Source organism: Nipponia nippon, unplaced genomic scaffold (genome assembly GCF_047370975.1).
Source record: "Nipponia nippon isolate SJK-2023a ecotype South Korea unplaced genomic scaffold, ASM4737097v1 scaffold_5, whole genome shotgun sequence".
NCBI lineage: Eukaryota > Metazoa > Chordata > Aves > Pelecaniformes > Threskiornithidae > Nipponia > Nipponia nippon.
This window is the reverse complement of record NW_028262369.1, coordinates 78793790-78819894: the sequence shown is the minus strand read 5'-3', so window position 1 is coordinate 78819894 and position 26105 is coordinate 78793790. Positions and strand designations below refer to the sequence as shown.

General features: G+C 39.9%; 2 protein-coding genes across 11 annotated transcripts in view; one reads left to right on the top strand and one right to left on the bottom strand.

Moving 5' to 3' along the window:
• ABCB11 (ATP binding cassette subfamily B member 11) overlaps nt 1-26105 on the bottom strand; it is a 98498-nt gene that overhangs the window by 34025 nt on the left and 38368 nt on the right. For all 10 annotated transcript variants that reach the window (XR_015698700.1, XR_015698698.1, XR_015698696.1 and 7 more), the window contains exons 3-20: nt 24530-24551; nt 23062-23109; nt 22918-22966; nt 20713-20954; nt 18990-19077; nt 18274-18407; nt 16258-16429; nt 14468-14592; nt 13536-13710; nt 11433-11546; nt 9336-9446; nt 8251-8376; nt 7019-7222; nt 5596-5766; nt 5021-5222; nt 4214-4292; nt 3124-3259; nt 1429-1590 (exon numbers count right to left, since the gene is read on the bottom strand). Coding sequence is in view for 5 of the 10 variants with exons in the window: in XM_087731282.1 (XP_087587408.1) it covers nt 1429-1590; nt 3124-3259; nt 4214-4292; nt 5021-5222; nt 5596-5766; nt 7019-7222; nt 8251-8376; nt 9336-9446; nt 11433-11546; nt 13536-13710; nt 14468-14592; nt 16258-16429; nt 18274-18407; nt 18990-19077; nt 20713-20954; nt 22918-22966; nt 23062-23109; nt 24530-24551 (2360 nt within the window). In the remaining 5 variants the exon portion in view is untranslated. The remainder of the gene's footprint in view (nt 1-1428; nt 1591-3123; nt 3260-4213; nt 4293-5020; nt 5223-5595; nt 5767-7018; nt 7223-8250; nt 8377-9335; nt 9447-11432; nt 11547-13535; nt 13711-14467; nt 14593-16257; nt 16430-18273; nt 18408-18989; nt 19078-20712; nt 20955-22917; nt 22967-23061; nt 23110-24529; nt 24552-26105) is intronic.
• The window catches only part of LOC104009981 (dehydrogenase/reductase SDR family member 9), a 33166-nt gene continuing 24635 nt past the window's right edge, over nt 17575-26105 (top strand). The window contains exon 1 of the mRNA XM_009462028.2: nt 17575-17794. The gene's annotated coding sequence lies outside the window, so the exon portion shown is untranslated. The remainder of the gene's footprint in view (nt 17795-26105) is intronic.

Genomic DNA, 26105 nt, shown 5'->3' with positions numbered 1-26105 from the left:
CACTCAAAAAGTGTTTGGAGGTAGCACACCTACAGCTAAAAGGCCAAGCACAGTGGCCAAGAGCCACTAAGTGGGTCAACAGGGACTGGAACATCTTGTGCTCTTCCCCTCCCTGGATCTTAGCTAGCAAACATCAAGCTGCAAGTAAATGTGATTCCAAGTCCTGAGTAACTGCCCAGAGAGAAATGTCTAAGCCAAAACAACCTCCCCAAAAAAACAAACAGCAAAAGGTCAATCTTTCCTTTCATAGATTGCTGGCACTGCTATTATTAGGAGCATATTCTCAGCTCTTTTCTAATCAGTAGCTCAGATGCTGGGGCCTTCATTCATTCACTCTTTCCTGCCTGAAAGGTTTCGGACCTCCAGTTTCTAGAAGAGTGTCTGCCCTTTAGGTCATATATTCTTTGCACGCATATGTACCTACCATGACCTAAACAAGTAAGTGGGAATCGCAACACAAGTTTTATCCTATCTCAGGTGGGTAGCCAAACCACAAAACGATAGTGGCATTCCCATTTTCTTCACGGTGAATATGTCATTACTTTACCCAATAAGCATCAACACAGGGGTTTTCTCTATCCTCCTAATTCTTGAAAATTTAGAACACTTTCCTAGGCATTAGTTAGAGCAGTGCTGAATTTCTTCAGGCAGCCCTCTAGTTCCCACTAACCTGGCAACTGCTTCCCCAGAAAGCTGTTTCACAAAAGGGGAAGCATCCTCTTTCTATTATGGCAAGTTTTTGAAGGAAAAAACAGTCACAGTTGAACTCTTGAAAACTTTCAAGTGAGCCTGTGGATTTTGATGGTAATGCATCCTTTAGTGAAGGCCAAGGTTTAAAGCATATTCCTATTTCCTGCTTGTCTTCCAAACTTGTTGATGCAAGTCTACTTTTTGCTGGCAGCTATGAACCCTGTTACAATTGTCTACCTCTCCCTTGGCATTCTGCAGGGAACAGGCAGCAAAGAGCTGCCTGAAATATATGAACAAAAAAGTGAAGTATTTTTTGGATCTGATCCAAAGCTTTCTCAAAGGTTTGGCCAAGTCTGTAGAATAAAATTCTGCAGGGAAGGACTTCTGCATGTCTCTCTCTCCACTGTACCTGCACGTGAGATACATCTCATCTCATCTAAAATGAACTCTACGCAAGTATAGAAACCCACTCCCAACGGTTCTGGAAAGTGAACGAGACAGATAATGAAGAATACATGACAAATGCTAATGAGCCTACCGCTTGAAAGAGCTCAAATGATAGTATGATGACAGTGATATAAATATCTCTACTGAATAATTGTTTATAGGCAAGAAGGCTAACCCCATTTACTTGACGAGATCTAAAGATTTGCCCAAAACATGTCAAGTTCTGCACCATACATTCACTCCCCTCTGCTTCAGAGCTAAAATACACTTTAAAATGTTAGCATAACATACCCCAAGAATTTGACTGAACAACAAAGCATAGAGTGGACTGACTGCTCCATTCACAGCTGCTGCCAGAGATCCAAGCACCATGTATGGCCATTCAGAGGCATTGTATTTCAAAATTCTGGTAAATGATACAGGCTTGACATCTTCCTCCACAACAACAGATTCCTAAAAAAACAGGTTGGATTTATGAAGCAAATGTATTCCCCCAGTGATGTTCTCCCTTTGACAGTGAGATAAAATAGTTAGCACAATCTGTTAAATGGCCATCTAGTGACCAAACAACTGCTCTAGCTTTGTACGGGAAGGGGCAGTGATGGGTCTTGGCTGCTGTCTGAAGCTCTTTTGTAGGACTAGGGAGTCACAAGAGGTTTACATAAATTACTACCTTTACAGTCCCTGGAGAAAAAGAGAGAGATTTGTGCCTTGTGCACTCTACCGATTCCAACTTAAGAGGTTATTTACGACTAGTTTAAGATTTTCTGCCACTGAAACTCAGGCTGTTCCATTTTTGCTGCCTCCAGACAAGGTGTGATGCAATACCCAGTGCCAAAACTTAAACTTCTTCCTCACAAGTGGCTTTTTGTGTCACTCATGGAATCTTCTTAAATATTACTTTAAAGTATTGTGGGTGAGCACACTAATCAGACTCTGCATCAAATTAACAGGTATGCTATATAATTAAAACAAGGGAGATCTCAGAGTGATAGCTGGATTCAGGCTTTATACATGCTAATTATGCTTCCCTTTTGTAAAATATCCTCAGACTATATGCTGAATTCCCATAATTATTCCCAGTAAGAGCAGAATATTCATCATCCAATTATAACTTACCCTGCAGCTTGATTTGTGCAGAATTTTTCTAACACTCAGTGTGCTGAGCCCTGCCCATCTCCCTCAGTTCCTATGGCTGGAAATGCCCAGACAAAACAGACACTGTGAAGACCTATCTGCTGGCAATGTGCAAGGATGAATGGGTGGAAGCATCTTGTATTTTCTCTTCCTTCTGAACTAGTGCCAGAGTGACAGCACTAAAGCCCTCTATTTATCCACAGAATAGGCTTAGCAATAGCAAGAACAGTGACTTCTAACTGCTGCTCTCTGCACTGAACAACCGTAGCCATGCAAATTGGTGCAGGGAGCTTCATAAGCACTTTGGAAACCCACTGTGTATATTCCTACATATTCTGCATAATTTTAATGCATGCTGTCTTTATTTTCTATGCTAGTTGATTGCACAAGGACTGGGATAGGTTGCAGTAAGGGTCTCTCTTTACTCAAGTCTCCAGATGATTTTGAGACAAAAGTGAATTTACTCTTTATTGAACAAGAAGCAGTGTCATTTGTATCACTGAGTGGCTATTACATTTCACAGGTTGAGCATTTTGCTTTTTGTCAGTTAATTCAGCTTTTATGAATATGCCTTTTTCAACTTAATCTGCAACATATATCAATTCACCAACAGGTCATGCTCTGCTAGAAGTTTTATATGGACCAATAACAGCCATCAAAATACAGCCTAGGGTTTACATGGAGGATAAGAACTGAAGCTGTGGTTTTGTTTAAGTAGAGAAAAGGATCAATCCAAGAAGACATATCTGCCAACCACTCCTATAAGAGAGGCACATGTCTACAGGTTATCATTACCCCGTAATATAACCTGTTTGGCTGAAAATTTAATAACGAACTATTGGACCTGACCTTTTTTGCTTGTCCATCTTCTTCTCCATAAGATGGCATAAGATACATAGACTCTGTGTGTTCTCTTGCAATGGATAATGGAGGGTCCGGGACCACATTAGAGAGATGAGATCTGGAGCGCTGCCGAAGTGAAGCTCTGTAAAGAGGACAGAAATGGGCTGTTCTTCACAGGTCAGTAACACAATACTTGATTGCAAAGCAGGTGCAGTTTTCATATCAACTAAATCAGGATTCACTGAAGCAAGTCACAGGAATCCCACAACTTTTTCTTTCTTTTTCTACGTTCTCTCAACTTCTTGAGAAGAAAATATCACACAACAGGCACAAATACTTTTTCAAATCATATTCCACCCCCACCACTCATATGTTGTCTTATATGTACCCTGCATTGTGTATTTGTTAAGCAAAATTGTGGTGTATCCTACTATATTTGCACAAGATGTTAAGACACCAAGTCTATTCACCGTTATCACTATCAAGTAATTCAGTCCAGCAAAACAGGATGCTGAAACAGTCCACCTCTATCCCTAACAAAACATAACCCTGTAATGCAGGAGACATGTATTCACTTGCATATGTCTGACACGGGCTTGCCAGAAAGAAATAACAAGTGTCTACCTACAAGACAGTCTGGCTTGTAAAATGCTTTAACTTTCATGAAGTAGAAGCCATAATAAAAATGTCCTTGTACACTGCATTGATTTCTCAAGTAATTGCACAGCAAGTCATTTTTCAAGTGACTGGACTGAAAGTGCATCAGGTAATACAAATATATGGCTGTATGGTAGTAATATTAAAAATGGAACATTAACACAGTAGACCAGAATTGGAGAGAAGGTGCTATGGATAGAAAGGGGAGTAAAATTAAGAGTCTTGCTATTTATCCATGGGCCTTCAATCAGTAACATATTACACAAGCTATTTGTTTCCAAGCGAACTCTTAGTAAAATGCTTGCAGCCTTTCCACCCTTTTTAATGCAACATACAGAGAAGTGATTCATTAGCACTATTGGGATTTTGGAATAGTGGGACAAAATAAATATAGAGATCTGGAAACATATTGAGATTTACCATAATTTTTAAGACTCACCGTAAACTGGCCTGATAGCTTCCTCTGCTGAATGACTGGACTTCCTCAAGATTTGGCTCAACCACATTATTTTCTGCTGCTGTAAAATATAGTATATAGAGCTCTTCAGTTTGTGCCAAAATTAAATACAACCTAAGTTCACTGTGGCTCTGCAAAAAAGTGCCGTGTCTCCAAGTTGTAACTGGAATACTTTGTAGAAGGCAAGGAATGTAATACAACTTTGCTACTCAACCTACATGTACCACAAGTTTTATATTTGTATTTGGCATGATGAAGTTAACTGAATATTAACCCAAGGACCGTCTCACTTGGGATGTGACTGCTAAAGGCTGTTTCCCTATTTTAGCACTGTAATTGCTCTCTTCTTTTAAGATAATCCTATCCAAGGTATGATGCTTCACAAAAATACAACAGATCATTCTATTAGACCTCCATTTCCAAAAGCTTTGATTCAAATCTGCCTCTAGTAAAACAAATAGGGTGGTTTACAGCATATTCTGCAATTTGCTTGCATTTCAAATGCAGCAGGACTGGACCGTCAGCATGAAATGGAGCTATAAAATGACAGGTATTGCAGGTCAGGATTAATGTTTCAGGGCAGATCTATATTAGGAAGGTCATTCAGTGCATATGCAGTAAAAACACTTTGGCCAGGGCTGTTAATGTATTACTTCTATGAATGCTAAAATTCAGCCATAAAGACAGAAGAAAAAAAAAGAAGCAACTAGCCCTCATTTAAAAAAAAAAAAAAAAATTGGCATTTTGTGGAATTTTATGTCATTTTATAAAAGAAAACAAAACACTTACTTTCCGTTTCTTCTTTGTTAAGTGCTGTGTCTCCTTTGCTTTGCAAGGTCACCAACATGAAATAAACCCCTTTCCTCTTCAAGAGTTCCTCATGAGTTCCTCTCTCCACAGCCCTCCCATGCTCAAACCCAACGATGACATCGGCAGCTTTGATGGCTGACAGGCGGTGAGCTATTGAGATTGCTGTGCGGCCAAGGCGAGCCTGAGAGGGAACAACCGCCCCATTCCCAGGATAGCAAACAGAAATGCTTAGGACCAGCGCTACGTAATCTAAAGTTTGGTCAAATCAATAGGAGTCTTTCTAGTGGTTTCAGCTGACTTTGACTTGAACTCCACCTGTAGCCCATAGATGAGCACCTGTTTCTGAGCAAAGGGAGCTATAGATTTCTGTTAATGCCCCAATGTAAGAAAAAATTATTTTCTGTCAATAATACTAAGGTTCTACTTGTGCATATGAAACAGCTATTGAGAAAAGCTTCTCACTGCTTTGTTGCAATTCAGCAGTACCCTCTGCAGACTGCATTAAAAATAATTTCTGCCCTTTTAAGTCTGATTTATGCTATGCTATAGCAAACCTTATGAAGTGCTTCTTGGACAGTAGCTTCACTTTCATTATCAAGTGCTGACGTAGCCATATCCAGTAGCAGGATTTTTGGGTTTCGCACAAGAGCTCGAGCAATAGCTATCCTCTGTTTTTGACCTCCACTCATCTGGCTTCCACCCTCTCCAACATGAGTGTCGAATTGCTGTGTGAAGGAGGAAAATGAAAATGAAACATAACAAAAATGTCTGTTAAGCTTCTGGGGAAGACATCGGTAAAACATCTCTCAGATTTGTCCTGGGAGCAGACTTAAAAAATTATTGTCTTTGAGAGACAAAAACATTGTTAGTGCACCAGATTCAAAGGAGAGCTGATGAAGTAACTTCCTTCATAATGAACAACATCATTTTGCCTGAACTGGGGTTCCAACCCCAAGCCAAAAGTATGTACGGATAAAAAGGTGATGTTCCAGTTTGGCTCAAAATGACTATATCAGCAAAAGCTGAAATGGAGAGGAAACACCTACCTACTCTCCATCAAATGACTCACTAGCAAACCTTCCACAGAGCTGGACTTGCCTACTGATAGCCTATGAATCATAAACACTGGCTGTGATTCATGGACATCATACTCTGGTGGCATTAGGTTCAGGTAAATAAACACATAAAGCCTAGCATCTCAAGAGCCAGTTTAATTATATTCACCTAGAGCCAAATCTTGTTTATTCCTCCATTTACAAGAAATAAACAGGAGCCTTTACACAGTCTTTCTATGAATAGTTTCCTGGAAGCCTGGAAATGCATAGATGGAGGATAAAAAGTAGGTACTGACATTAGTTAATGGTACTTGAATCCTGTCAATCAGGTTCACTGTTGTAACATGTCCCTTTGAGAAGCTACTTGGCAAAACAACATTCTAGAAAAGTAAACAGTCCATTACTATCAAATATGGGCTTTGTAAGGAGGATACCATAGGACTGATCAAAGCCCTGTCATCATAAGGGAAGGAACTGGGGAAGAGGGAACCTCCAGCTAACTTACAGAGCTTGTACAAGGAAATGAGGTTGTGAGGATCAGTACAGACTGCTCAAAAATATATGTTGGCTAGTGAGAGTCTGGGCTCTAAATTGCTTTTGGTCTGAGCAGAAACAGATCTCCACAACATGAAAAATACATATTTTAAAATCATGCTATGATTATTACCATGCTATTGAATGCTATGCATATGATTCCTGAGGAACTAATTCTTCTTGGTTTGTGTTGTTTTTTTTTTTTAACTTGGTGACATACACATAGCAAGACCTAATTAACTCTAGTCAAAGGAAACGTTGCTGCCTACTATTTATATTCATCTTCTGCCCTTCCACCTGAGCACAAATGGCTGCATGGGGAGAGAGACAAAAGGATTCTTGATTTTTCCATCAAATTCTGCCTGACATTTTACAAGGCACAGCCTACCTGTGGCAAGTCCATGATGAAATTGTAAGCATTGGCCTGTTTGGCTGCTTTGATTATGTCTTCCATGGTAGCCTCATCCCGACCATAGCGAATGTTCTCTGCAATCGTGGTGGCAAACAGCACTGGCTCTTGTTCAACAATACCAATCTGTGAGCGCAGCCACTGGATATTAAGGGAACGAATGTCATGGCCATCCAGGGTAATCTACAGAAGCCAATTAAAACATGGACCAAAAAAAAGGAAAAAAGTCAGGGAGATTGTCCCCTCCAGTTCAGAGACAAAGAAAGACACAATGGAAATTAAGGGCCTGTGATGCTGTGTTTCCATGACCAGTGTAAAAAACAGCTTTCATACATAGAATCATAGAATACCAGGTTGGAAGGGACCTCAAGGATCATCTGGTCCAACCTTTCTAGGCAAGAGCACAGTCTAGATGAGATGGCCCAGCACCCTGTCTAGCTGAGTCTTAAAAGTGTCCAGTGTAGTGGAGTCAACCACTTCCCTGGGGAGATTATTCCAATGGCTGACTGTTCTCATTGTGAAAAATTTTCCTCTCATGTCCAATCAAAAGAATAATAGAATAAAAGAATAAAAGAATGTAATGCAGTGGCAGTAGTATATGCACATTCTTGGGCTTAGGAGTTGTGCTCTTTGATTTCATTTCCCAATACCTCTTTTTGCTTGGCCTCAGAAATAAAACCAGGTGGAAAGTAATCACCAAAATTATGATTATATGTTTTCAATAAATTGGTTCTTTGTCTTTTATGCATTCAAATACAGGTCACCATGTATGTGATTTGTGCCAACTAGGAACACATAAATGGAATTAGACTGTTAATAGATGTAATTTATATTCTTAGCCAATCCATTACTAAATGGTAATTGCATATACTAAAGCAATATTATGGGATAATGATTAAATATTCAATACTTATGTTTTCCAGAATAGAACGTTATTTGTCACTCCTGAGTTATCGTATCTATAGGTATAGTTTTTACTCAGATTTAGCGCTGAATTTTTATTTTCTCCTAACAGTTTTTTCTCTTTCACATAATTATTTTTATAAGACTGTTCAGCATTCCCCTGAAATGCAGAAGAGGATATTTCGCTTATTAAAAAAAGAAAAAAGAAAAGAAAGTTAGGAGTCTTCCTTCTCAGCTTGGAGAAGAAACCATGTCATTCTTTCAAGTCCCTAAGGCTAGAGAAACACATTCTAGACGGGTACACTCACCATGCCATCAGTGGGGTCATAGAAACGCTGGATGAGCTGTATTGTTGTACTTTTTCCAGCTCCACTAGCTCCAACAAAAGCTGTTGTCTCCCCTGCTTTAATAACCATATTAAGGTTATCCAAAATCTGGAAAGGAAAAAAAAAAAAAAAACCAGAATCTATCCATTCTAATTTTCTCACAGTCATACAACCAAGTGGGTATATTCTGTATCTCAAAATGGAGATTCAAAGCAATTTTACAAAATTCAGAAAAATATTATGAAGAAAGAAAGGAAAGAGAAAGCCAAATATTTTTATATTGTTTGAAGAATTTATAAATGCAGAGCACTGTTTTCCATGACAGGCAAGCAGATTTTGATCTTTGTTTGTTCCTGTTGTTCATCATTAAGAACTAGTCAAGTTAATACCATTGGAGAACTTAGCAATAAATATCCTTTAAAGAACATCATTGTACATGTATTATGAATGCCTGTTAAAGGCATTATTAAATCTTAAATATTAAGAATGTAACAGTGAAATTACATAGAAAAATCTGATACTTCATATGCTTCTGTCTTTAGAAGCAATAACACTCAATTGCTTATTCAATAATTTGCTTTTCTGAGATGAATTTGTTAATTCAAACACAGAGTAGGGAAATAATGGGGTATACAGCCAATGCTCCTGTACCTTTTCCTAGCATTTTAATGGGTCACATGGCGCATCCCCAGAGTAATGGAAGAGTTTTATAAAATCTCCTTGCACCGTTCAGCTTACTACTTTGTGTCCTATCCTAGCACATGTTGATACAAGTGCGTAATTGATTGTAAGAGAAGCTGTATGCAGGTGAGTTTGTCTGAAATTACTACAAGTTTATGTTCAGCAGCAAGGAGTATGTATGGCAATGGATACGTCAGAATGGTAAAATAAGCAGATTGGTAAGTAGAAGAACCCTTTAATAGAAGAATTATTTAGTCTGCTTTTAAACAGAGGGTCTGGGCTTCTGGAAAACAAACTCTACTGAAAATCTAGAAATTGCTGGCAGAACCGGGATATTTTGATTGTTTACAGTAATTGTGTTCACAGGATGGATGATGAATAATTACCTTTATGTCTGGTCTGGAGGGATAATGGAACGTTACATTATGAAATTCAATTTCACCTCGTACTTTATCCAGCTTGTAGCCATCTTCTGACATGCAGTCAATGGTGGGTTTCTAGGATAGAATTTATTGTGTTATTTATTTGCTGTTAAACAGCCAACACTGCTGCAGTAGATAAATATTCCCCATACCGTACAAAGGCATGGCACTTCTGTTTGAACAGCACTTGGCTGCACTGAGCCAGCAGCAGGCCAGGGCTAGCAGGCCAGGGACATGAAATTGAAGGCCGCAGTGATGGGAGAGTTGTCACCGGTGGGCAGTACAGGCAAGATGAGTGCACCCTCTTCTTATTTTAGGCTTCCTGCAATTACCACAGTCAACCACTCAGCTAGTTTTTGCTGGAACAGAATAGCTGACTCAGTGAGGCATTTTGACTAAGTTAATTTAGCCAGCTCCTCAGGAATAAAATGGCACTACTTCGCTCATATAAACATTCTCCTACAGCACTGAACAACCAATTTATTGCTGAAAATCTGCACGCTTCATCACTTTGCATTTAAAACATCTACCCTTGCACACCCAGTCCTAAGAGCTGGAATCCTGATTTGAAGTTTTCCCATGAAGTGCTTTGGGTCGCACATAATTTTGGCCAGGCCTTGGGTATTGTGGACTGCTAGACATGAGCAGAGAACTAAGAGAAATTTGAGGAATCCCAAAGAAATCAAATTTTCTAAGGACAGCTTTTTGAAGCATGGAACACAGAGAATGAATTAAAACTATAGCAACACCAATATTTTATAATTGAAACATGTATGATTTTTTCTGTAACCAAACAGATTGAAGGGAATTTTAATATGAGAAATGTATATGTTCTAAGATGTTACTAGCAGCTAAAAGATTGGTTCCCCTTTAGGAATATATCTCACCGAAATTCAGATACTAAGCTATGAAGAAAACTTTCACTGATCTTGCAAATGGGAACCTCAGCATGGCTATAAGTTTAGTGCCAGAAAAAAAATCTGTATCAAGGCAGAGCTGTGCTTTTACTGTCTAATCACAAATCTACAAATGCAGCAAGCAGACGGATCTAACTTTGTTACCCTTTCTCTACACAGATGAAATCTCACTTTAGTTTGCTTTTTTTACCCTAAGGTTATCTGACTCAACCTTATGTTGAATTTTGTGATTAATTCTTACTGTTGCAACTCTTCTGTGCTTTTTAAATTTTTCTCTAAAAACCACTTCCTTTATTAATCTTTTTCAGTTTATCTTAGAGCTTATGAAGTGCATTGATAAGGCACATGTATTATCATTATTACAGAACATTGAAGGGTTACTAAAAAGTCCATTAGCATTACCACAGTCCCTCTAGCCTTCTTTATATACCCTTATGTGCTCTATAAAAGACAAGCAGCATTTTAATGTATTTACATAGTAGCTTTTAGCACAATAAAGCTTGTCAATGACCAGAGATACTACGTACTGCTAAGAAATCAGCAGTATTTTGCCAACCACCAAATTTATACAGGTATAGAAAGGAATCCTCATCAATAAATGCCAGTGGCTCTCAGACTTTCTCATACAACCTTATTTCAAATATCTATCTGTCTAGATAATATTGTGATTAACAGTTACAACTGCTGCATGACCAGTGCCTGTGCTTATTTGGTCTCATTTTAACTCAGGGTAGCTCTGGGACAGGCGACAGAGGCCACCTTTGCCACTAATGCCAATAGAGCCACATCTTTTGATGACATCTGGAGGCTGGGAGCTCGATGCTTGTTGCAAGTTTGGCTGCAAGATGACTATTACTGCCTGCCTGTACGCTTTCCGTGGACCAGCACTGATCAGTAATTGTACGTAAGGAGAAACGGGAGTAAGAAACAGCAGTAGCTGTTTCATTATTCAGAAACAGGCCACTTAAGAAATCTGTTCAACAGCCCATGTGCATGCCGCTAGACCTTTCTATTGCACAATCAATTTTTCTTTAATTGCACTCATTTTTCCTCATTTACACAGTAGATAAAACTACTACTGCTTGAGGCTTATTTAATTATTTTTCCACTACAAAGTAACACAGATTAGAAATTCATTACTTACTTTATCTATTGTCTCAAAAATATTTGCTGCAGCCCCACGGCCAGTGGCAAAGGCTTCCAGACAGGAAGATGCTTGGCCAAGATTTAAAGCTCCTACTAAAACACCAAAGAAAACCTGAAGAAGTAGAAAAAGAAATTAACGAAATACGACATCACATTTTTGTTACAGTTTATAGCTTAGACAAGCAAATGAAACTACAGTGGCTTAATGACTTCTTGTGCATCAGCTGAGCTGCAGTGATTCACTATATGAGCATAATTAGCCCACAAGAAAGCAAACAAATGCATCTTAGAAAGGATTTTCACTGTCTTTCACAACTTTGCTTCCAGGCTGAAGTAAATCAACTTATGTCATATTTGCCCTGGCCTAAAAACATATGCACCCAGATATTTACTGAGGTAAATTTACTGAGGTGCCACTTTGATACCACACACGTGCAAATGCATTCATTGTTTGTTTTTACAATAAGGAGTGAGCTGCATTGTATCGTAAGTATAGCTTACTCTTCTCAGTGCTATTATACCAGCGTGGGCTTGTCAGAATGAACATTTTTTTCCTAGAATTTACTCGGCTTTATTCCTCCTTAGTTATTTTCAGTTACAGAAGTGGTTTGGCAGAGCAGATTATAAATGTTTGGATAATGTCTTCGGTGTAGGCTTTTGGTCCATTCTTTGCTTTGTTGTGGCTGATAGTTTGAACATTCACCCTGAGCATTAGGAGAACTGGTGTGTAATCCTTTGTTGTAGTTTGACAATACCTGAGAATTCTGCTAAGAAGCAATCAAGGACTCAGCTAGCCTTTTGAATACAACACAAACAGTAGTCAGGATAAATGGGCAAGGTGTATAAGGAAACACTACTGTTGAGAAAGAAAGAAAAGTATACGTGACTCAGTTCTCCCTTGCACCATAGTGATGTTTACTGAGAATAATCCCATGGCTAAAGTGGAAGAATCTACTGTACGCATACTGTGCACTGCAAACATCGACACTGTGATGTATAGATCATGCCGTAAGTTCATACTCAGCTTTACTACAAACTAATTTTCTTATGTGAACGACTCCCAAAGCAAGTAGGTTATACGCATGTCAGAATCCATCATGAACACGAGGGAGCAGGTTCTGTACGTTTGATAGAAGAAGAAATGCTTAATGTATCTCAATGCAGTATGGCTGGTGCACAACAGTTTTTCAGAAGAAAAGCATATTTAAATGTTTCGTATCTACAAATCCTCCCCTCCTCCCCCCTGCCAGACTAGGAGTGTATGGTAGAAAACATGAAGTACAAGAAAGATGACTGGGAACTGAGAGAGGAAGGGGAGTGTAAGGGAGAGTCCCTCCATTGACAGCTACAATTTTTCAGCTACAGGGCAGCTCCCCACTGTTTGCCATTTGTCATTTGGAAGCACTGAAATATAGTTATCATGTGCAAGGCAAGGAAATTGCTCACTTTGGTTTTCACAGCACTACCTTGTACCAGCTACTGGTGTCAAGAGCAGTTGCAAATCATTTCCTGTGAGAGACATCCTCCTTGAACAGAATGACTCAATTTTACAATGTTCTCAGAGTAATTTACCAAGCTCCATTTAACAGGAAGTTTTGCACTGCATGCTGCTGGTGGTTGGGAGCTCTCATGGTGTGCAACAGACAAAGAATCAAAAATAGATGTCTCATCAGAACACCCAGGACTTAGCAAGGTTCAGGCAAAATTTACTCTGGGTCTGGACTGGAGCGTGCCATTTGGGCAGTCCTGGCTTAAATCAAATAGCCAAAATATCTGTAGATGTTGGTTTTCTTGCATTTAGGTCATCAGTGTCTAAAGCATCTGCTGTGCAGAAGTGGATGCATGAGGGCCGTGTAGGTTAGTATGTTTTTTATATACACGGCAGGAGCTACAGCCATATATGTTTTTATCAGCATTTATGTTTACATGTTCTTTGTCATCTATAGAGCTGGGTGGGCAATTAGCAACAGAAAATGGTGATTCAAAGGAACAGAAACTGTTTGTGACAGAGAGGTTAGATTTGATAAAACTTCTTTGGTCTGGTTTGTCTTTACCACAATGGGGTTTTTCATCACCAAGTTAGTTCTTCAGAGATGGGTACCTGCAGAAGAGTGCCAGGTGAATACTCTTCTTCTTCAAGGACAAGTTTAGAGCCATACCAAAAAGCTAATGCATAACACAGGAATATTATAAGCCACATGTAACCAGTGAATAACCCCATTATTATTCCTTTCCGAATTCCCCAGTGCTGAGCAAACACCAGATTCTTATCATATCTGTAGAAAGAGAGAAAAAGAAAAGGGCATTAAATGAATTTGATAGAAAATTCAAAATGAGCAATGAGCAACAAAATGAGGCGTCTTCAATGATTGGCTGTGCTACAGTTAACAGAGGGTCCACATAGGGTTGATACCTCTCACTCTGAAGTAACAGACCACTGCTGAAACCAGCAATGCACCCAGAACATGAAATCCTTGTACGTTCTAGTGTAATAAGCACAAGGAAAGCCACACTCACTGCAGATACCTCGCCACAGGGTTTGGGGTTTTATCAGAGTGACACAAGCTTTGAGAATTTGCTCGCTTCAAGAGCACATCCTACAACCATGTTATGTTTTAAATTAATTTAAGAGAAATTTGCAGCTTAATATCATCAAATCATCATATCTTGCTGGAACTAGTTCTCTTACTTAGCTTGAAAGTACCCAAAGTTTTCAGATGTGCTGCAAAAGTGATATATCAGACAATGTTTAGGGGAAAATTTGTCAGTATGTTCCTACAAGTGGGAATGACTTGAAGATAGTATTGCTGATGTTTTATTTCACTGATTGACTGAATTATGAAACTGGTTTTGCATATGTGATGTTATTTGAAACCTAAATTACTGTAACATACATGCATATAATACTCAAAGCTAACAAATGGTCATTGTTGTAGAATTTGGAGACTAACTGCCATGTCTCCGAAGTGCATTACAGCGTTATGTTGCTACAGGAAAAAGAAATTAGAGACCTTACAATTTGTCCAAACAAACCTTTCAACTTCTTTCTTCTCCCCACCAAAAGCAGCCACTGTTCTGATGGATGAGAGCACTTCATCAGCCACAGCTCCAGCTTTTGCATAAGCCTGTAATTCTCGGCCTGTTAGTTTTGCCACAGCCTACAAAAGCATGAGAAGTGCTGGTTACACCTGAACTGTAGGTGCAGACAAGGACAGGGGTAAGCAGTGCTGGCTGTCACACTGCGCTGTCTGCTCTGCCTGAGGTCACCTCCCCGACTCTGAGCAGGCTTTTATTAGGCACGCTGCACACTTGAAGACTTCTGAAGACTTCTGTCTTCTCGTATTAGGGCATATACCTCTGTAACATATGTTTTGCAGAACAGTTATCCCCTTGGCCAAGAGCTCTGCTCCAGGTAGCGAGACAGAGCAACTGACACCACCTGCTTTCCCTCCCTCACTCTCTCTCTGCCGCTAACTGGGCTTAAGCAGACTGCAGACTGAGGGTTTGTGCATCATGGGAGGAAGTGGGGGCTTAAGCGGCAAGAGCAGCCCTTTAGCCACTGTGGCAGAGCCCAGCTTCAGGAAGAAGATTAATGGAAGAATTAATGGAAGAAAATGTAGTCATGTACAATTCTACACAAGGATACCACATTGGCTTGGGAGTGACATATCACTAGAAATTGTAAAGTGTCATTATTTGCTTTCTCTTTTCAAATACCCTACCCCAGGCATCTATTAGCCACTTTTGGAGACAGGAAACCAGGCTAGATTGACCTTGGGTCTGTTTTCTTTGTGGTAAAAAACAAAGACTTGGGCTGGAAAAGCTCATAAAGAGGAAACACTTAACAGTGGGTACGTGAAAGGAAAGAGATGGGGACAGAAATAAGAATGGAAAGAGGGAAAATTACAAACATAAAGGGGAATGAGCTCAGAAAGAAATTGCAAATGAAGGAAAGAGGCATTTTGGGGTTTATTGCATTCCCTGCCAGGATTCTGCTCTCCCACTTGACACTGAGTCATCATTCATGTCATCTACTTGCAGCCAGCACAAGGTGCTAAAGGAGAGCAGGAAGATAAGAAATTAGTCAGAGAGACATTAGAGACTTGATAGCAAAATGATAGCAAACTGTTCCTGACGTGGAAGAAGTGAGAGAGCCAAAGGGCTGAACCCAACAAAAGGGCAGAGCATGAGGCAGTGCAGAGGAGGAGCAGGAACTGCCCAGCCCTGCTGAGTGTGGGAGAGGAGGTGAGAGGGCAGCGGGTCCTGCAGTTTCCCTCTTCACTGTCCTTTCCCTGCACAGTGACAGGGAGTTTGAAGGGAGCGCGTGGAGGAGCAGAACAGGAACAACTGGGAGAGGACGCAGCCACTGTCAGGAGCAGGGACAGCCTGAGGCAAGTTTGAGCAGTTGTTTTGAACTATTTTACAGTTCCAAAACTTGATCATCTCTAAAAGCCCCTAATCTACACAGAGAAGTCAAGCCCCATGTCTAGTACCCATCTAAACCAGGTGTGTAGTGATAGACAGAAGGTGTAGGCCAGCTTCTAATCTCAGGAACTGTAATATCCAGCCAAAGGACCCAAAAGAAGGTGTGCTTACACTCCCATCTTAGAAGCAGGATATATTATTCCAGGAATCAGAATAAGCAAAGCGGGAGCAAAGCCCGCCTCCCTGCTCCCCCACCCCCAGTACTGCTGTGACCATAATCTGCCTCTCTTGACTTTAAAGGGGTGTAATAGCCTTCTCTTCCACCAGTCCTCCCAGCTCTATGGCATGACCTTCCCTGCTCATCATACCTCAACACAAACCTCCCACAATTCACTTACCAAGCCATAGATAGCCGCTCCAACCCCAAGCAGAGGGCTCACTGCAATGATAACCAAGGTCAATTTCCAGCCACTGACAAATCCCAGGAGGAATCCACACACAAAAGTGGTTAAGCGCTGGATAAAGATTGCTACTTGGTCAGCAATAGCCTCATTAATTTTGTTTACATCACTGGGGAAAAAACAACAAAAACCAACAGAAGACTGGTGAGCATATCTTTCGTTTGTGTTTCAGGTCTTGGCCACATTTGGGTTAGTTGCTATCCCTTGGAGAGGGCCCTTCCTCACCCCTATTCTTTCCACCATCACCCCTTCCACAGACCCTGGGCTACAGTGAGAAAACCTGGTGCCTTTGCAATGGCGGAAGGCTTTTATGCATGAATACTGCAGAGAAGATATTGTCCTTTCCTAGGAAAAGCTGTCCTGCCAGCAGACTCATTCACTAGCTGGTTCTTACTGCTATGCCCCAGCTGATTCAAAGGAGGGGCAGAGACATCCCAGCTGGATGCAGCTGTCTGATAATGGAAAAACAGTATATCTGATATGCCATTCCTCCCATCATGGGGCACTGAGAATGTACCATACCACCTTGCTGAGGGGGCAGAAAAAGGGAGGAGGGCTGTAACTCTCTTCTAGTTCCACCTTCCACCACCTCCCAGTTCTTCTCTCTACCCTATCAGCTAGTTTGTTCTCTAAATGAGAGGGAGAGTGGGAAAACTGAGGAGGGTTACTTTATCACTGGAGGCAGTGGGAAAAATTAACAGCTCTATCACATGGGGGACAGTGGTGCAGCAGTTAATGTCATCCAACCCTTAGGCAGCTGCAGCGTTCATTTGTTCTCTCTTATGCATTCCTAACAGAGAAAAAATGTCTTAAAGCAAAACAGACATTATACTTCTGCTACTCTTGGTTACTACCTCATCCCTGAGATCAGAAGAACCGGGAACTCCTGGAATAACTAGGAGCAAGTGGCATTGAGGTTTAAAGTGCTTAGTTGTTAGCTCATTGATATAGCAAGTGAAATGACAGTCCTCTATTGAAAAATTTAAGAGTGCTGAGTTCAAGAACATGTTTATATTTCTTCTGGAGAATGTTTTTTTTTGCAGTCAGGAAGCTTTTTGTATGCACAGGACATTGTTGTTCGAAAAACCAGGTAACTAAGTGTTATTTATTAGACAAATACATGCTCAGTACCTATTTTTTGCCACAGAAATTCTTCACAGCAACTTACACTTGGCACTTATTATTCATAAAAAGAACACCACAGAAAGTCATAGATACCACTGGGCAGGGAGTAAAGGCAAATAAAACCGCCTTCAACCACAGAAAAATCTTCTGCAGCTGTGACTACTATTATGCAGGCACGACCAACAACAGGGAGCCATCTAGAGTCGGCATATTCACCTCGCAACTGCCTTCAGCCTGTAAACAGGAACCGCTAAAAAAAGGAGCGAGACTTAAGCTCTGCTTTTCTCAGGGCTAAATGTTTACCCAGGATACGAAGGTTTCTCCGTCTACCTTGGGTCCCTTTCTAAAGGTAGGTGCTTCTACCTTCTTTAGCAGAGGATTAAGCAAGGCTCACTCTTCTGTTTTAAAAGCAAACAAAAGCAAAGTGTGCCCCTAATGTAATTTTCCTTTCTGGGAAGTGAGAGAGGGTTCAAATCCACATCTCCAGGCTCAGGGGAGTGTGCAGTTGTAGCCAAATTAGAGATTACTCTGAAAGGACTGGGCACAGGAGGAGAAGGGAAGGGCAGGACAAAGTGGCAAAAAACCCCCACCCCAAAACCCAACAAAACCCCCCCACACATTTACTGAGAGACAAGGCACAAAAGGGAAATAATTGTGGCTTAATAGTTACGGCACCCAGTTCGAAGATGGGGGAGATAATCAGCCAGGAACATAGCTGTATTTTATATTAGAAGGTGTTTGTCAAATGCCTAGTTATTGGCACTCTGTTGTGTTTGGAAGGAAGTGCAAAATGTTCTGTGTAGCATATGTTTTTTCTAGATTACTTACTCAGAAATTCGGGTGTTCAGTTCTCCTACAGATGTACAGTCAAACCAGCCTATATCCATTTGCATTACTTTCCTGAAATAAGCTTTCCTGATTTTCTGTATCTGACGAGCTGCAGCCATAACCCAAAAGCAGATCTGGGAAGAGTATAATGTATAAAGAAGAATGACAAGTGATTTTGGAATTATAAAAAACTTCAAAAGCAGTGGACCCTTTAGCAGGTGATGCAGGAATCATCCAAGCTTGTGGCTCATCTCAGTCATAAGGACTGAACCATTACTACAGAATATGTAGGGTGTGATTCTTCTCCAACACCAGTTTTACACTACTATTAGTCTGTAATATCTCCATAATAGAAGCACAGGGCTCAACACAGTTGAGATGCCTACTGGGAATCTGCATGCCCTTCAGCTGTTATTTTGGGAGGGCACATGGATTCCACGGTAACCACACTTGAGCAAGTATTTCCTGTGGTATGAAAGGAGCAGCGTGCATTCATCTCACTGGGTAAAACGTATCCTTGTACAAAGGTATGCAGGCAAAAATCCAAGGAGGTCTCAGACTGCCAAAGCTAACCTATTTCAGCCGATAGAATGAGAACTGAAAGCATCTGCTCTGCTTAAATGGGCAGCTGACTAAGCAGTTAAAGGGAACATAATTATTCTAAACTTTATTTAGTGATTTAACTTTGAAATCAAAATAGGGAACAAAATACTGACTTGGAGGTATCCTAACACCAGTATGGCACAACCAATTCCTGCATAGTAACCTGCAAACTTGGTCATTTCTTGTTCAATGTCCAGCAGCCTGAAAAAAAGAAAAAAAAAAAAGTTAGCAATACTGTGTTAAGTCTCTCACAGATTTCTATTCTGGTGTTTCTTCAAGTTAGTCATGTCAGCTGTCAAGTCAGCTTGTTTTGGTAACAGAAGCATTGTTTCCCAATACCGAGGCTACGGCTAGCAGTGGCTGGTTTTCTTGCTCTGCCTGTCGCACAGGGGTACGGTGCTGGGAGGTACCAGGAATTGCTCTGCTGTCCTGGAGCCGCCCTGCAGTCTCTGAGAAACCCCACCAGACTGCATGCTCTGAAACAGCACAGGTGACAGGGTGTTTCAGGGAAGAGCTGCCCAGTAAGTTTTCATTAGATGTTGAATGCACTTGCTTTGTGTCATTATACCAACTAATAACACTCAGATTTAAATTGTTTTACAGAGAGAAATTAGGTAAATTCAAGTATTACTTTGTACCATAAGCTTGCTAATATGAAATGATAATTTCTCTTAGCTCAAGTAGGAGTATTAAATTACTGCTAATATCAGTGAAGGGCATTGAGTTGCTGCTATTGCATTTAGATTTCTTTGAAACAGGCATTTCGGGTCGTTACCGGTTATGCTTTTACACAACTTTTTTAAAACATACTGCAGACAGCAAATTTTATTCTATTTACCCAGAATTTGGTACACTGAAATTTTAAGCCAGAAGGTAACACTATGCACCTGACCTGATCTCTTGCGAAAAACAATCATGGAAACAACTCGGGTGCCTGACACAGATATCCAGTACCATTTTTAATGCTTCAACATATCCTGCCTGGTGCATAGTTGCTGCTTCAGAGGAACAGAGGTCTATAGCAAATCCTGTATTCTATCTGCCAGCCCCATCACAGAGGGCTGGATTGAACAACCTGGAGCAAATAATTTGGCCCCAGTCACCTACACCTAGGAATGTGAATCACTTCCCATGTGCTCTGAATTTCAGAGACCTTTAGACAAGTAACTTTTAATTCTAATTAAATATCTAATTAAATGTCACTCAGAGATTAGAAAACTTTTAGAATGATGCACTGAAAAACGAGCCTTAGGAAAGGTTACAGGTTCAAATTTGGCTTTGACAGATATCTGTATCTGAATGAATCATCTAGACTCCATTTATTATAGTTAATGGAAAGAAACAGGCACTCCTATAGGGCAGTTCATCTCACCTGCCTTAGACATCTCCCATAAGCTAAGATTAACTGCATCCTAGAAGCGCTCATTTCTCTTCAATGACTAAAGTTTAGCTAACTTGCTTAGAAGTCAGCAGGCACCTGTAGGTACCTAAGTCCTAACCAGAATGACCAGAAGTCATTATTACCTACAGTGTCATCAGAGAAAACAGATTAATGAACTCAGATGTGTAGCAGATACATCTGTTGTCAGAACAACCATCATCAAAGAATATCCTTGGTGACACCTATAGCTGAAAGACCAAGACCCAAGCAGACCTTCTCTCCCTCCAGGTAATATCTCCAGCTCAGAAACAGGACTCTAACAAGAACCATGCCCCTTTTCTGCCTTATGGATAGAAAATGTAAAGTTTAAAGGCTGAAGTGGACTTTCACTAGCCATACATTCTCTGACAAGCCATAATAACAAGGGAAAAGAAACAAATATATCTACTACTTACCCACATCTTACTGTGGCGTTCTTTTCATTCTGATGAATAGTACCATTAATCCACACTATGGTGTTATTTATACATGTCTTGCCTGGGTCTTTAAGCTCTTGCATTTCAATGTCATATTCAATAAAAGTGTCTGCCATTGCACCAAACACAAGCAACACAGCTGGCTGGGCTGCTCCATGAACAATAGCACAGAAACTACCAACAGCCATCATTAAAATTTCCATAGATGAAGAAAATCGAAACTAAAGAGACAGGAAAAAAATATGGTCTCTGCTGAGAGGCAGTCTTCATGCTAGTTGTATACCAATAAATCATTAATCAGGTGGATCAGATACAAAATCATTCTCTTTAAGTTTCAGAATTATCTTCAATACAGAAAGAAGACAAATCTCTCTCTCCAATCTAATCTAATTGCACCTGTGATTACACCCTCATAAATTATTATGAGCTCCCTTTTAGTTGACAGCAGAATCTGACCGTGAGAATGAATGTATTATCATATAACATTAATAGCTCAATATCATTCCACATTATCACCATTCCAGAAACTAGCTACAAGATTAAGAATAGTAATTATAATTCATATATATAGTCTGCTTTGCAGGTCTCCTGTGGGGATGGAGGGAGAAGGAAGGGAGGAAAAAGCCTTAGGGCATTATGCAGAGTCTTTGAATAGAGTTAGCCAATTTCTCAAAAGTCTGGGGTGCTGTGGTAGAAAGCCAACTAAACGTCTCAGAGCAAGTTCTCATAATTAATATTCTAAAATGCTTTGACTGAGCCAGGCAATTGTGCATTGGCTCTTAATCTGGGAGAAATGTATAGAAATATGACATAGTATGCAGTAAAAAAAAGATTGAGCTGAGTCCTAGTACCTTACATTTGCCATGGGCCAAGAGCATGCACACATGCAGGTGGTGACTCAGCTAAGATGCAGCAACTTAAGTTACCTTTGTCATGATTGCATGAAGCCTGATTCTCAGGTTGAAGTCATGCATAAGTATACAGATCAAACTGTTCATACAGAATATCAGTATCAAATGCTATATATTTTGAAATAGGAGTGTAAAGAGGAATCATAGCCTGCTGAAGAACCTGTCCAGGTTCTGTAGGTGCTATAATGTGTCTAAGAGAAGAAAGGGTGGGAATTTGGAGCACATAGGGGAAAGGGACATTAGGGCAGAGACAAGATAAAGGGAAAAACAAGCCAGTTAACATAAAAGAGAAAGAAAAGGTCTTTCCACAAAAAAGGTCAGAAGAAAACTGTAGCACTACCACTGTTTTGCAAACCTTGCTCATAAGAATTCTAGGAATTCCCTTGATTAAACAAAAAACAACAACAACAAAAAAAAACCACAGAAAATGCACAGATGTGTGATATCTAATCTCTCAGCACATCTGATGCAAACATACTGTTTACCAACTGCACTTTAGGAGTTAAACATCTGTGCAAATCAGGATACAGAATTCAAACCCCTCTGCTTGACAGACACAGCCCTCTGTGTGGACAGACTGTTCTCTCCACCCAACTAAGAGTTGAGATACTTAGCCCGGTAGAGTACAAGCCACATGGATGTAGCTGCACTAGCCCAGTACAACAGTCAGGATGATATTTGTCTGGACACATTACAGACTAATTGCCTAGACTACATGCAAAACAGAAGTAATAAAACCTCTTAGCTGCATGCTGCTGGGTTGGACATCTCTCTGTTACATTAATTTTAAAATTTAAATGCACCCTATGGGATTCTAAGATCCATCAAAGGCTAGACATACCATACAGTATTGTGCATTCGCAAGTTTCTGTAGTTACCAGATCTTCTAATATCCATGGAGAAATTACGAGGGAGCTAAGTTATCTGCCAGATATCACACAGCAGATTTTTGGCAGAAATAAGAATGAACCAAGGTCACCTAGATCCCTGTTGTGCATCTTAATTCTTTTCCCCGTATCTACCCATAGGTTCAGTATAATGTGTTTAATAGACAATGATGACACAAATATCGGTAACTGATACCAAGCTGACAAAATGACAAAGCGTTCTATTAAATTCCCATTGACTTTAATGGCAGGATTTCATGCCAAATGGTTTAATCCTTAAAAGATTGGCTTAGTCACAGCTATTCCCCAAAACAACCATATAGATTATTGTCACTTATTCTGCAGCACAATACACATAAAATATTTATAGCAATTGCTTTCATTACCAGCTGAAAGAAGCCAACACGAATACTGTTTTCTTTCTTTTCTGATGACCTTCAAGAACAGAAAACATAAAATTATGAACTTGTATTTAAGTACATATTTTGTTCTATATGCAAAGATATTACACAGAATTAAACTTAACTTACTTTTCGCTTTTCTTCTCTATAAAAGGTTCTTCATATGTACAGCAATTCCTAGCAAAAAGGATAAGATTTTACATTAATTCTTTTATTCTCTTGGTTACTTCTCTGAAATTACATTTTATTTGAAACATTTTGCCCAAAATTTTAAGAGACAAGCTGTTTCTTTCAGATTTCTTTGGAACCAGTGATTTGATGGTTCTTTTAAATTTTAGACAGGGACTAGAACAGAGGTTAGGTTAAAATGATCTGAAGGTTTATACTTTGTTTCATAAGCAGCTCCTCAAAACAGTGTTTCTATAACGTGGATTGTGGGTTCTTGGAGATCAGTTAGAGAAAAACCCACCGTCCAAGTTGTTGGCTAGACCTGGACGGAGAAAGGTCCTGTTCCCATTCCCTCTTATATTGCCTGTATGTTCATATGTCCGTAGTGGCAGCAGAATCTCTCACCCTACCATACAGGTTTCTTTCAGTGCTCACATTATGTGTTGCTATTCTGTATGATCAGTTAAAATCTAAAGGACTAGTTGCACCATTACGAATGGGATCCATACTATAGCAAGTAATCATCAGCTGTGTACATTCAGTGATGAACGAACAGGAATTTTGAATTTGGCTTTTTTTTTTCAGTGAAACAAATGAATTCAAGCTATATTTGTCATGAACAGTTTTCAGAAACCAGATCCTAGAAAGCCTGAAGGAAGCTTCATATGTGTAGTAGGTAGGACCATATGTGTGTTACATCTGAAAGTCCAAAAGAACTTGGGTTTCAAGATATGTGCGAGGACCATGGTAGACCTTGAATACTGCGATGGTGGTCTCTGAGATAGGCAACCTGACAAAAACAAAAATTAAGAGATGCTCTTGCTTCCTCATTCTAGGAGTAGTTCTCAGACTGTGTATACTGTGTCAGAAAGAGCTGGCACAAATTACAGCACGCATTAGGATGTCCAGTCTGCTACAGAGTTGTCCCAAGATCTAGGAAGAGGGAGGCTCTTAACCCCATTCAAATCTCAGATTATAGCTGAAGGTCAAGGTCTCTAAGTCATTTCAGCTTTTAACTATCTAGAATTCTACATTTAAATCTTAATATCTGAGCTCAAATGATGTGAGCTAATTCCTTTTATTTTAAAGTCTCACAGTTAAGCTTTAAGAGAAATTAATCAAGATCGATTAAAATTCCTGAAAAACTCATTTCTCAAACTAAAAGCACTGAAGAAAGATAAATTTGAACATTAAAATATTTTTTGGAAGAAAGACCATATTTTGCTGCCATTACTCTGTGTTTTTAAAGGTTTCCAGGGCTGTTTTGGTCTACCTTTGTCAGTTGTATCAAATAAGGCAGTTCAACTCCAGAGAACAGCTTTTCATTAAATACCATGTATTCTATAAATGCATCGATTTGATCCGATGACATTAACTTCTTTGAATATTGCTAGAAATACTGATCGTTCCTTTTATGTACATGACTTACTCTGATTTCTTGAAGCTGTTACCTGTTAGGGAAAATAAATGCACAGTCTAGTTAATAATTATTGTTAAAGTACATAATCTTTTACAGACATGTGAAACATAAACTCTAGAACCCCATAGGACCTGATCATTCCTGAGTTATAAGCATCTTATTCCCACTGATACATCTAGCTGGGGACATGAACTGACATGGGTCCAAAAATTCCTTGGTAAGTTTATATCAATTTATGCCTACTTTCTCTTGAAGAAGTAGTCGCAAGTTGGCAGTCCCCCAGATGACAAAATGGTTTTCACTAAATACATTATTCAGGACTATTGCCAAAAGTCAACTTGTTTTCATTGCACACGGTTTGCTAGTATTCAACTAGTTCTCTTGGATACTGGCTCATCAAGGAATACTACTCTACTGGCAGTCCATGCATGCTCCCTGAAAGGAGGAGTGGTAGCTTTTCACTCTTGCCTTCCAACAACTTAGAGACTGCAAATCCTGTGGAAGAGGGGCAGCTGTGCCCCTGGAGGGTAAGATGAACTTGTCACACTGATGTCTATTCCTGGGATACTCTCTAAGGAACCATAGCTTAGAGAAATGGAATTATACTACAAGATATAATTATGCTGTAGGGCAGCTCCTTAGTCCCCAGAACAGGTCTGGATTTAGCTCCCTTTCAAGAGATGTTGTTAAAGATGTCATACCTAAAGCACAGCTTGTGTTTGCAGGGGCCCCAAAGAAGAAGTGTCATGATAAGGGCTGATGCAGAAAATATTTGCTGTACATCACTTGAGATGACAATGAATAAAGAGCTAGTTTTATGTATACAGCACAGTTTGGATAATCTAAGGGCACAGGGCATATGCACCTTGCTTGTTTACAATGCACTTGGCAGCTCAGCATCAGGTTCAGAACCACAGTATGCTTTTCAAGCCGTGCCTTCCTTTCTTCACGACTAGTGACACAACACTGAGCATGCACATGCCTGTCTCACAGAGCAAACCCAGAGGAACTTGCATCACAATTCACAGAGGGTGCAAAGAAGTCACTGCAACCACAAATTTTGCCTCCATCATTTTCCTACCGAATGGAAGAAGGCTTTTCCACTGTCTCCAGGGTTTTGCATTTCCCAAGGCAACAATGTTAGATGGAAGCGGTCTGAGTTTGAGACTGAGGAAACAGCTGATTACATCTCCTTTCTGGGTTAGTAAGATAACTTTATTTGGCTTTAGCTAACAATGACTCTATTGGGTTTATTCTGCTCTGTTTGTTACTCAGGGATGGTTAAAAGATTCTTTCAGTAAGGACATATGTCTATCCCAGGAATCCCAGACATTTTCCAGGAAGCTTTTAATTTGTAAAATTATTAAAGAATCATTTGGTGTTAGAAAAGAACTGGTTGTGAAGGAAAAAGAAACATCCGTTTGCAGTTTTTTGAAGTTTGGCAGCTGGTAACAGCTGTAATGGTTTGAAACCATTCCTAGAAGATTCTCCAGGGTTTATCAGAAAAGATAAGGTTTAGAGAAAGCTTCCTCTGTAGGCTGGTTTTTTGCAACGTGTTTTGCAAAAAAATGAAGGATTTGGCTAC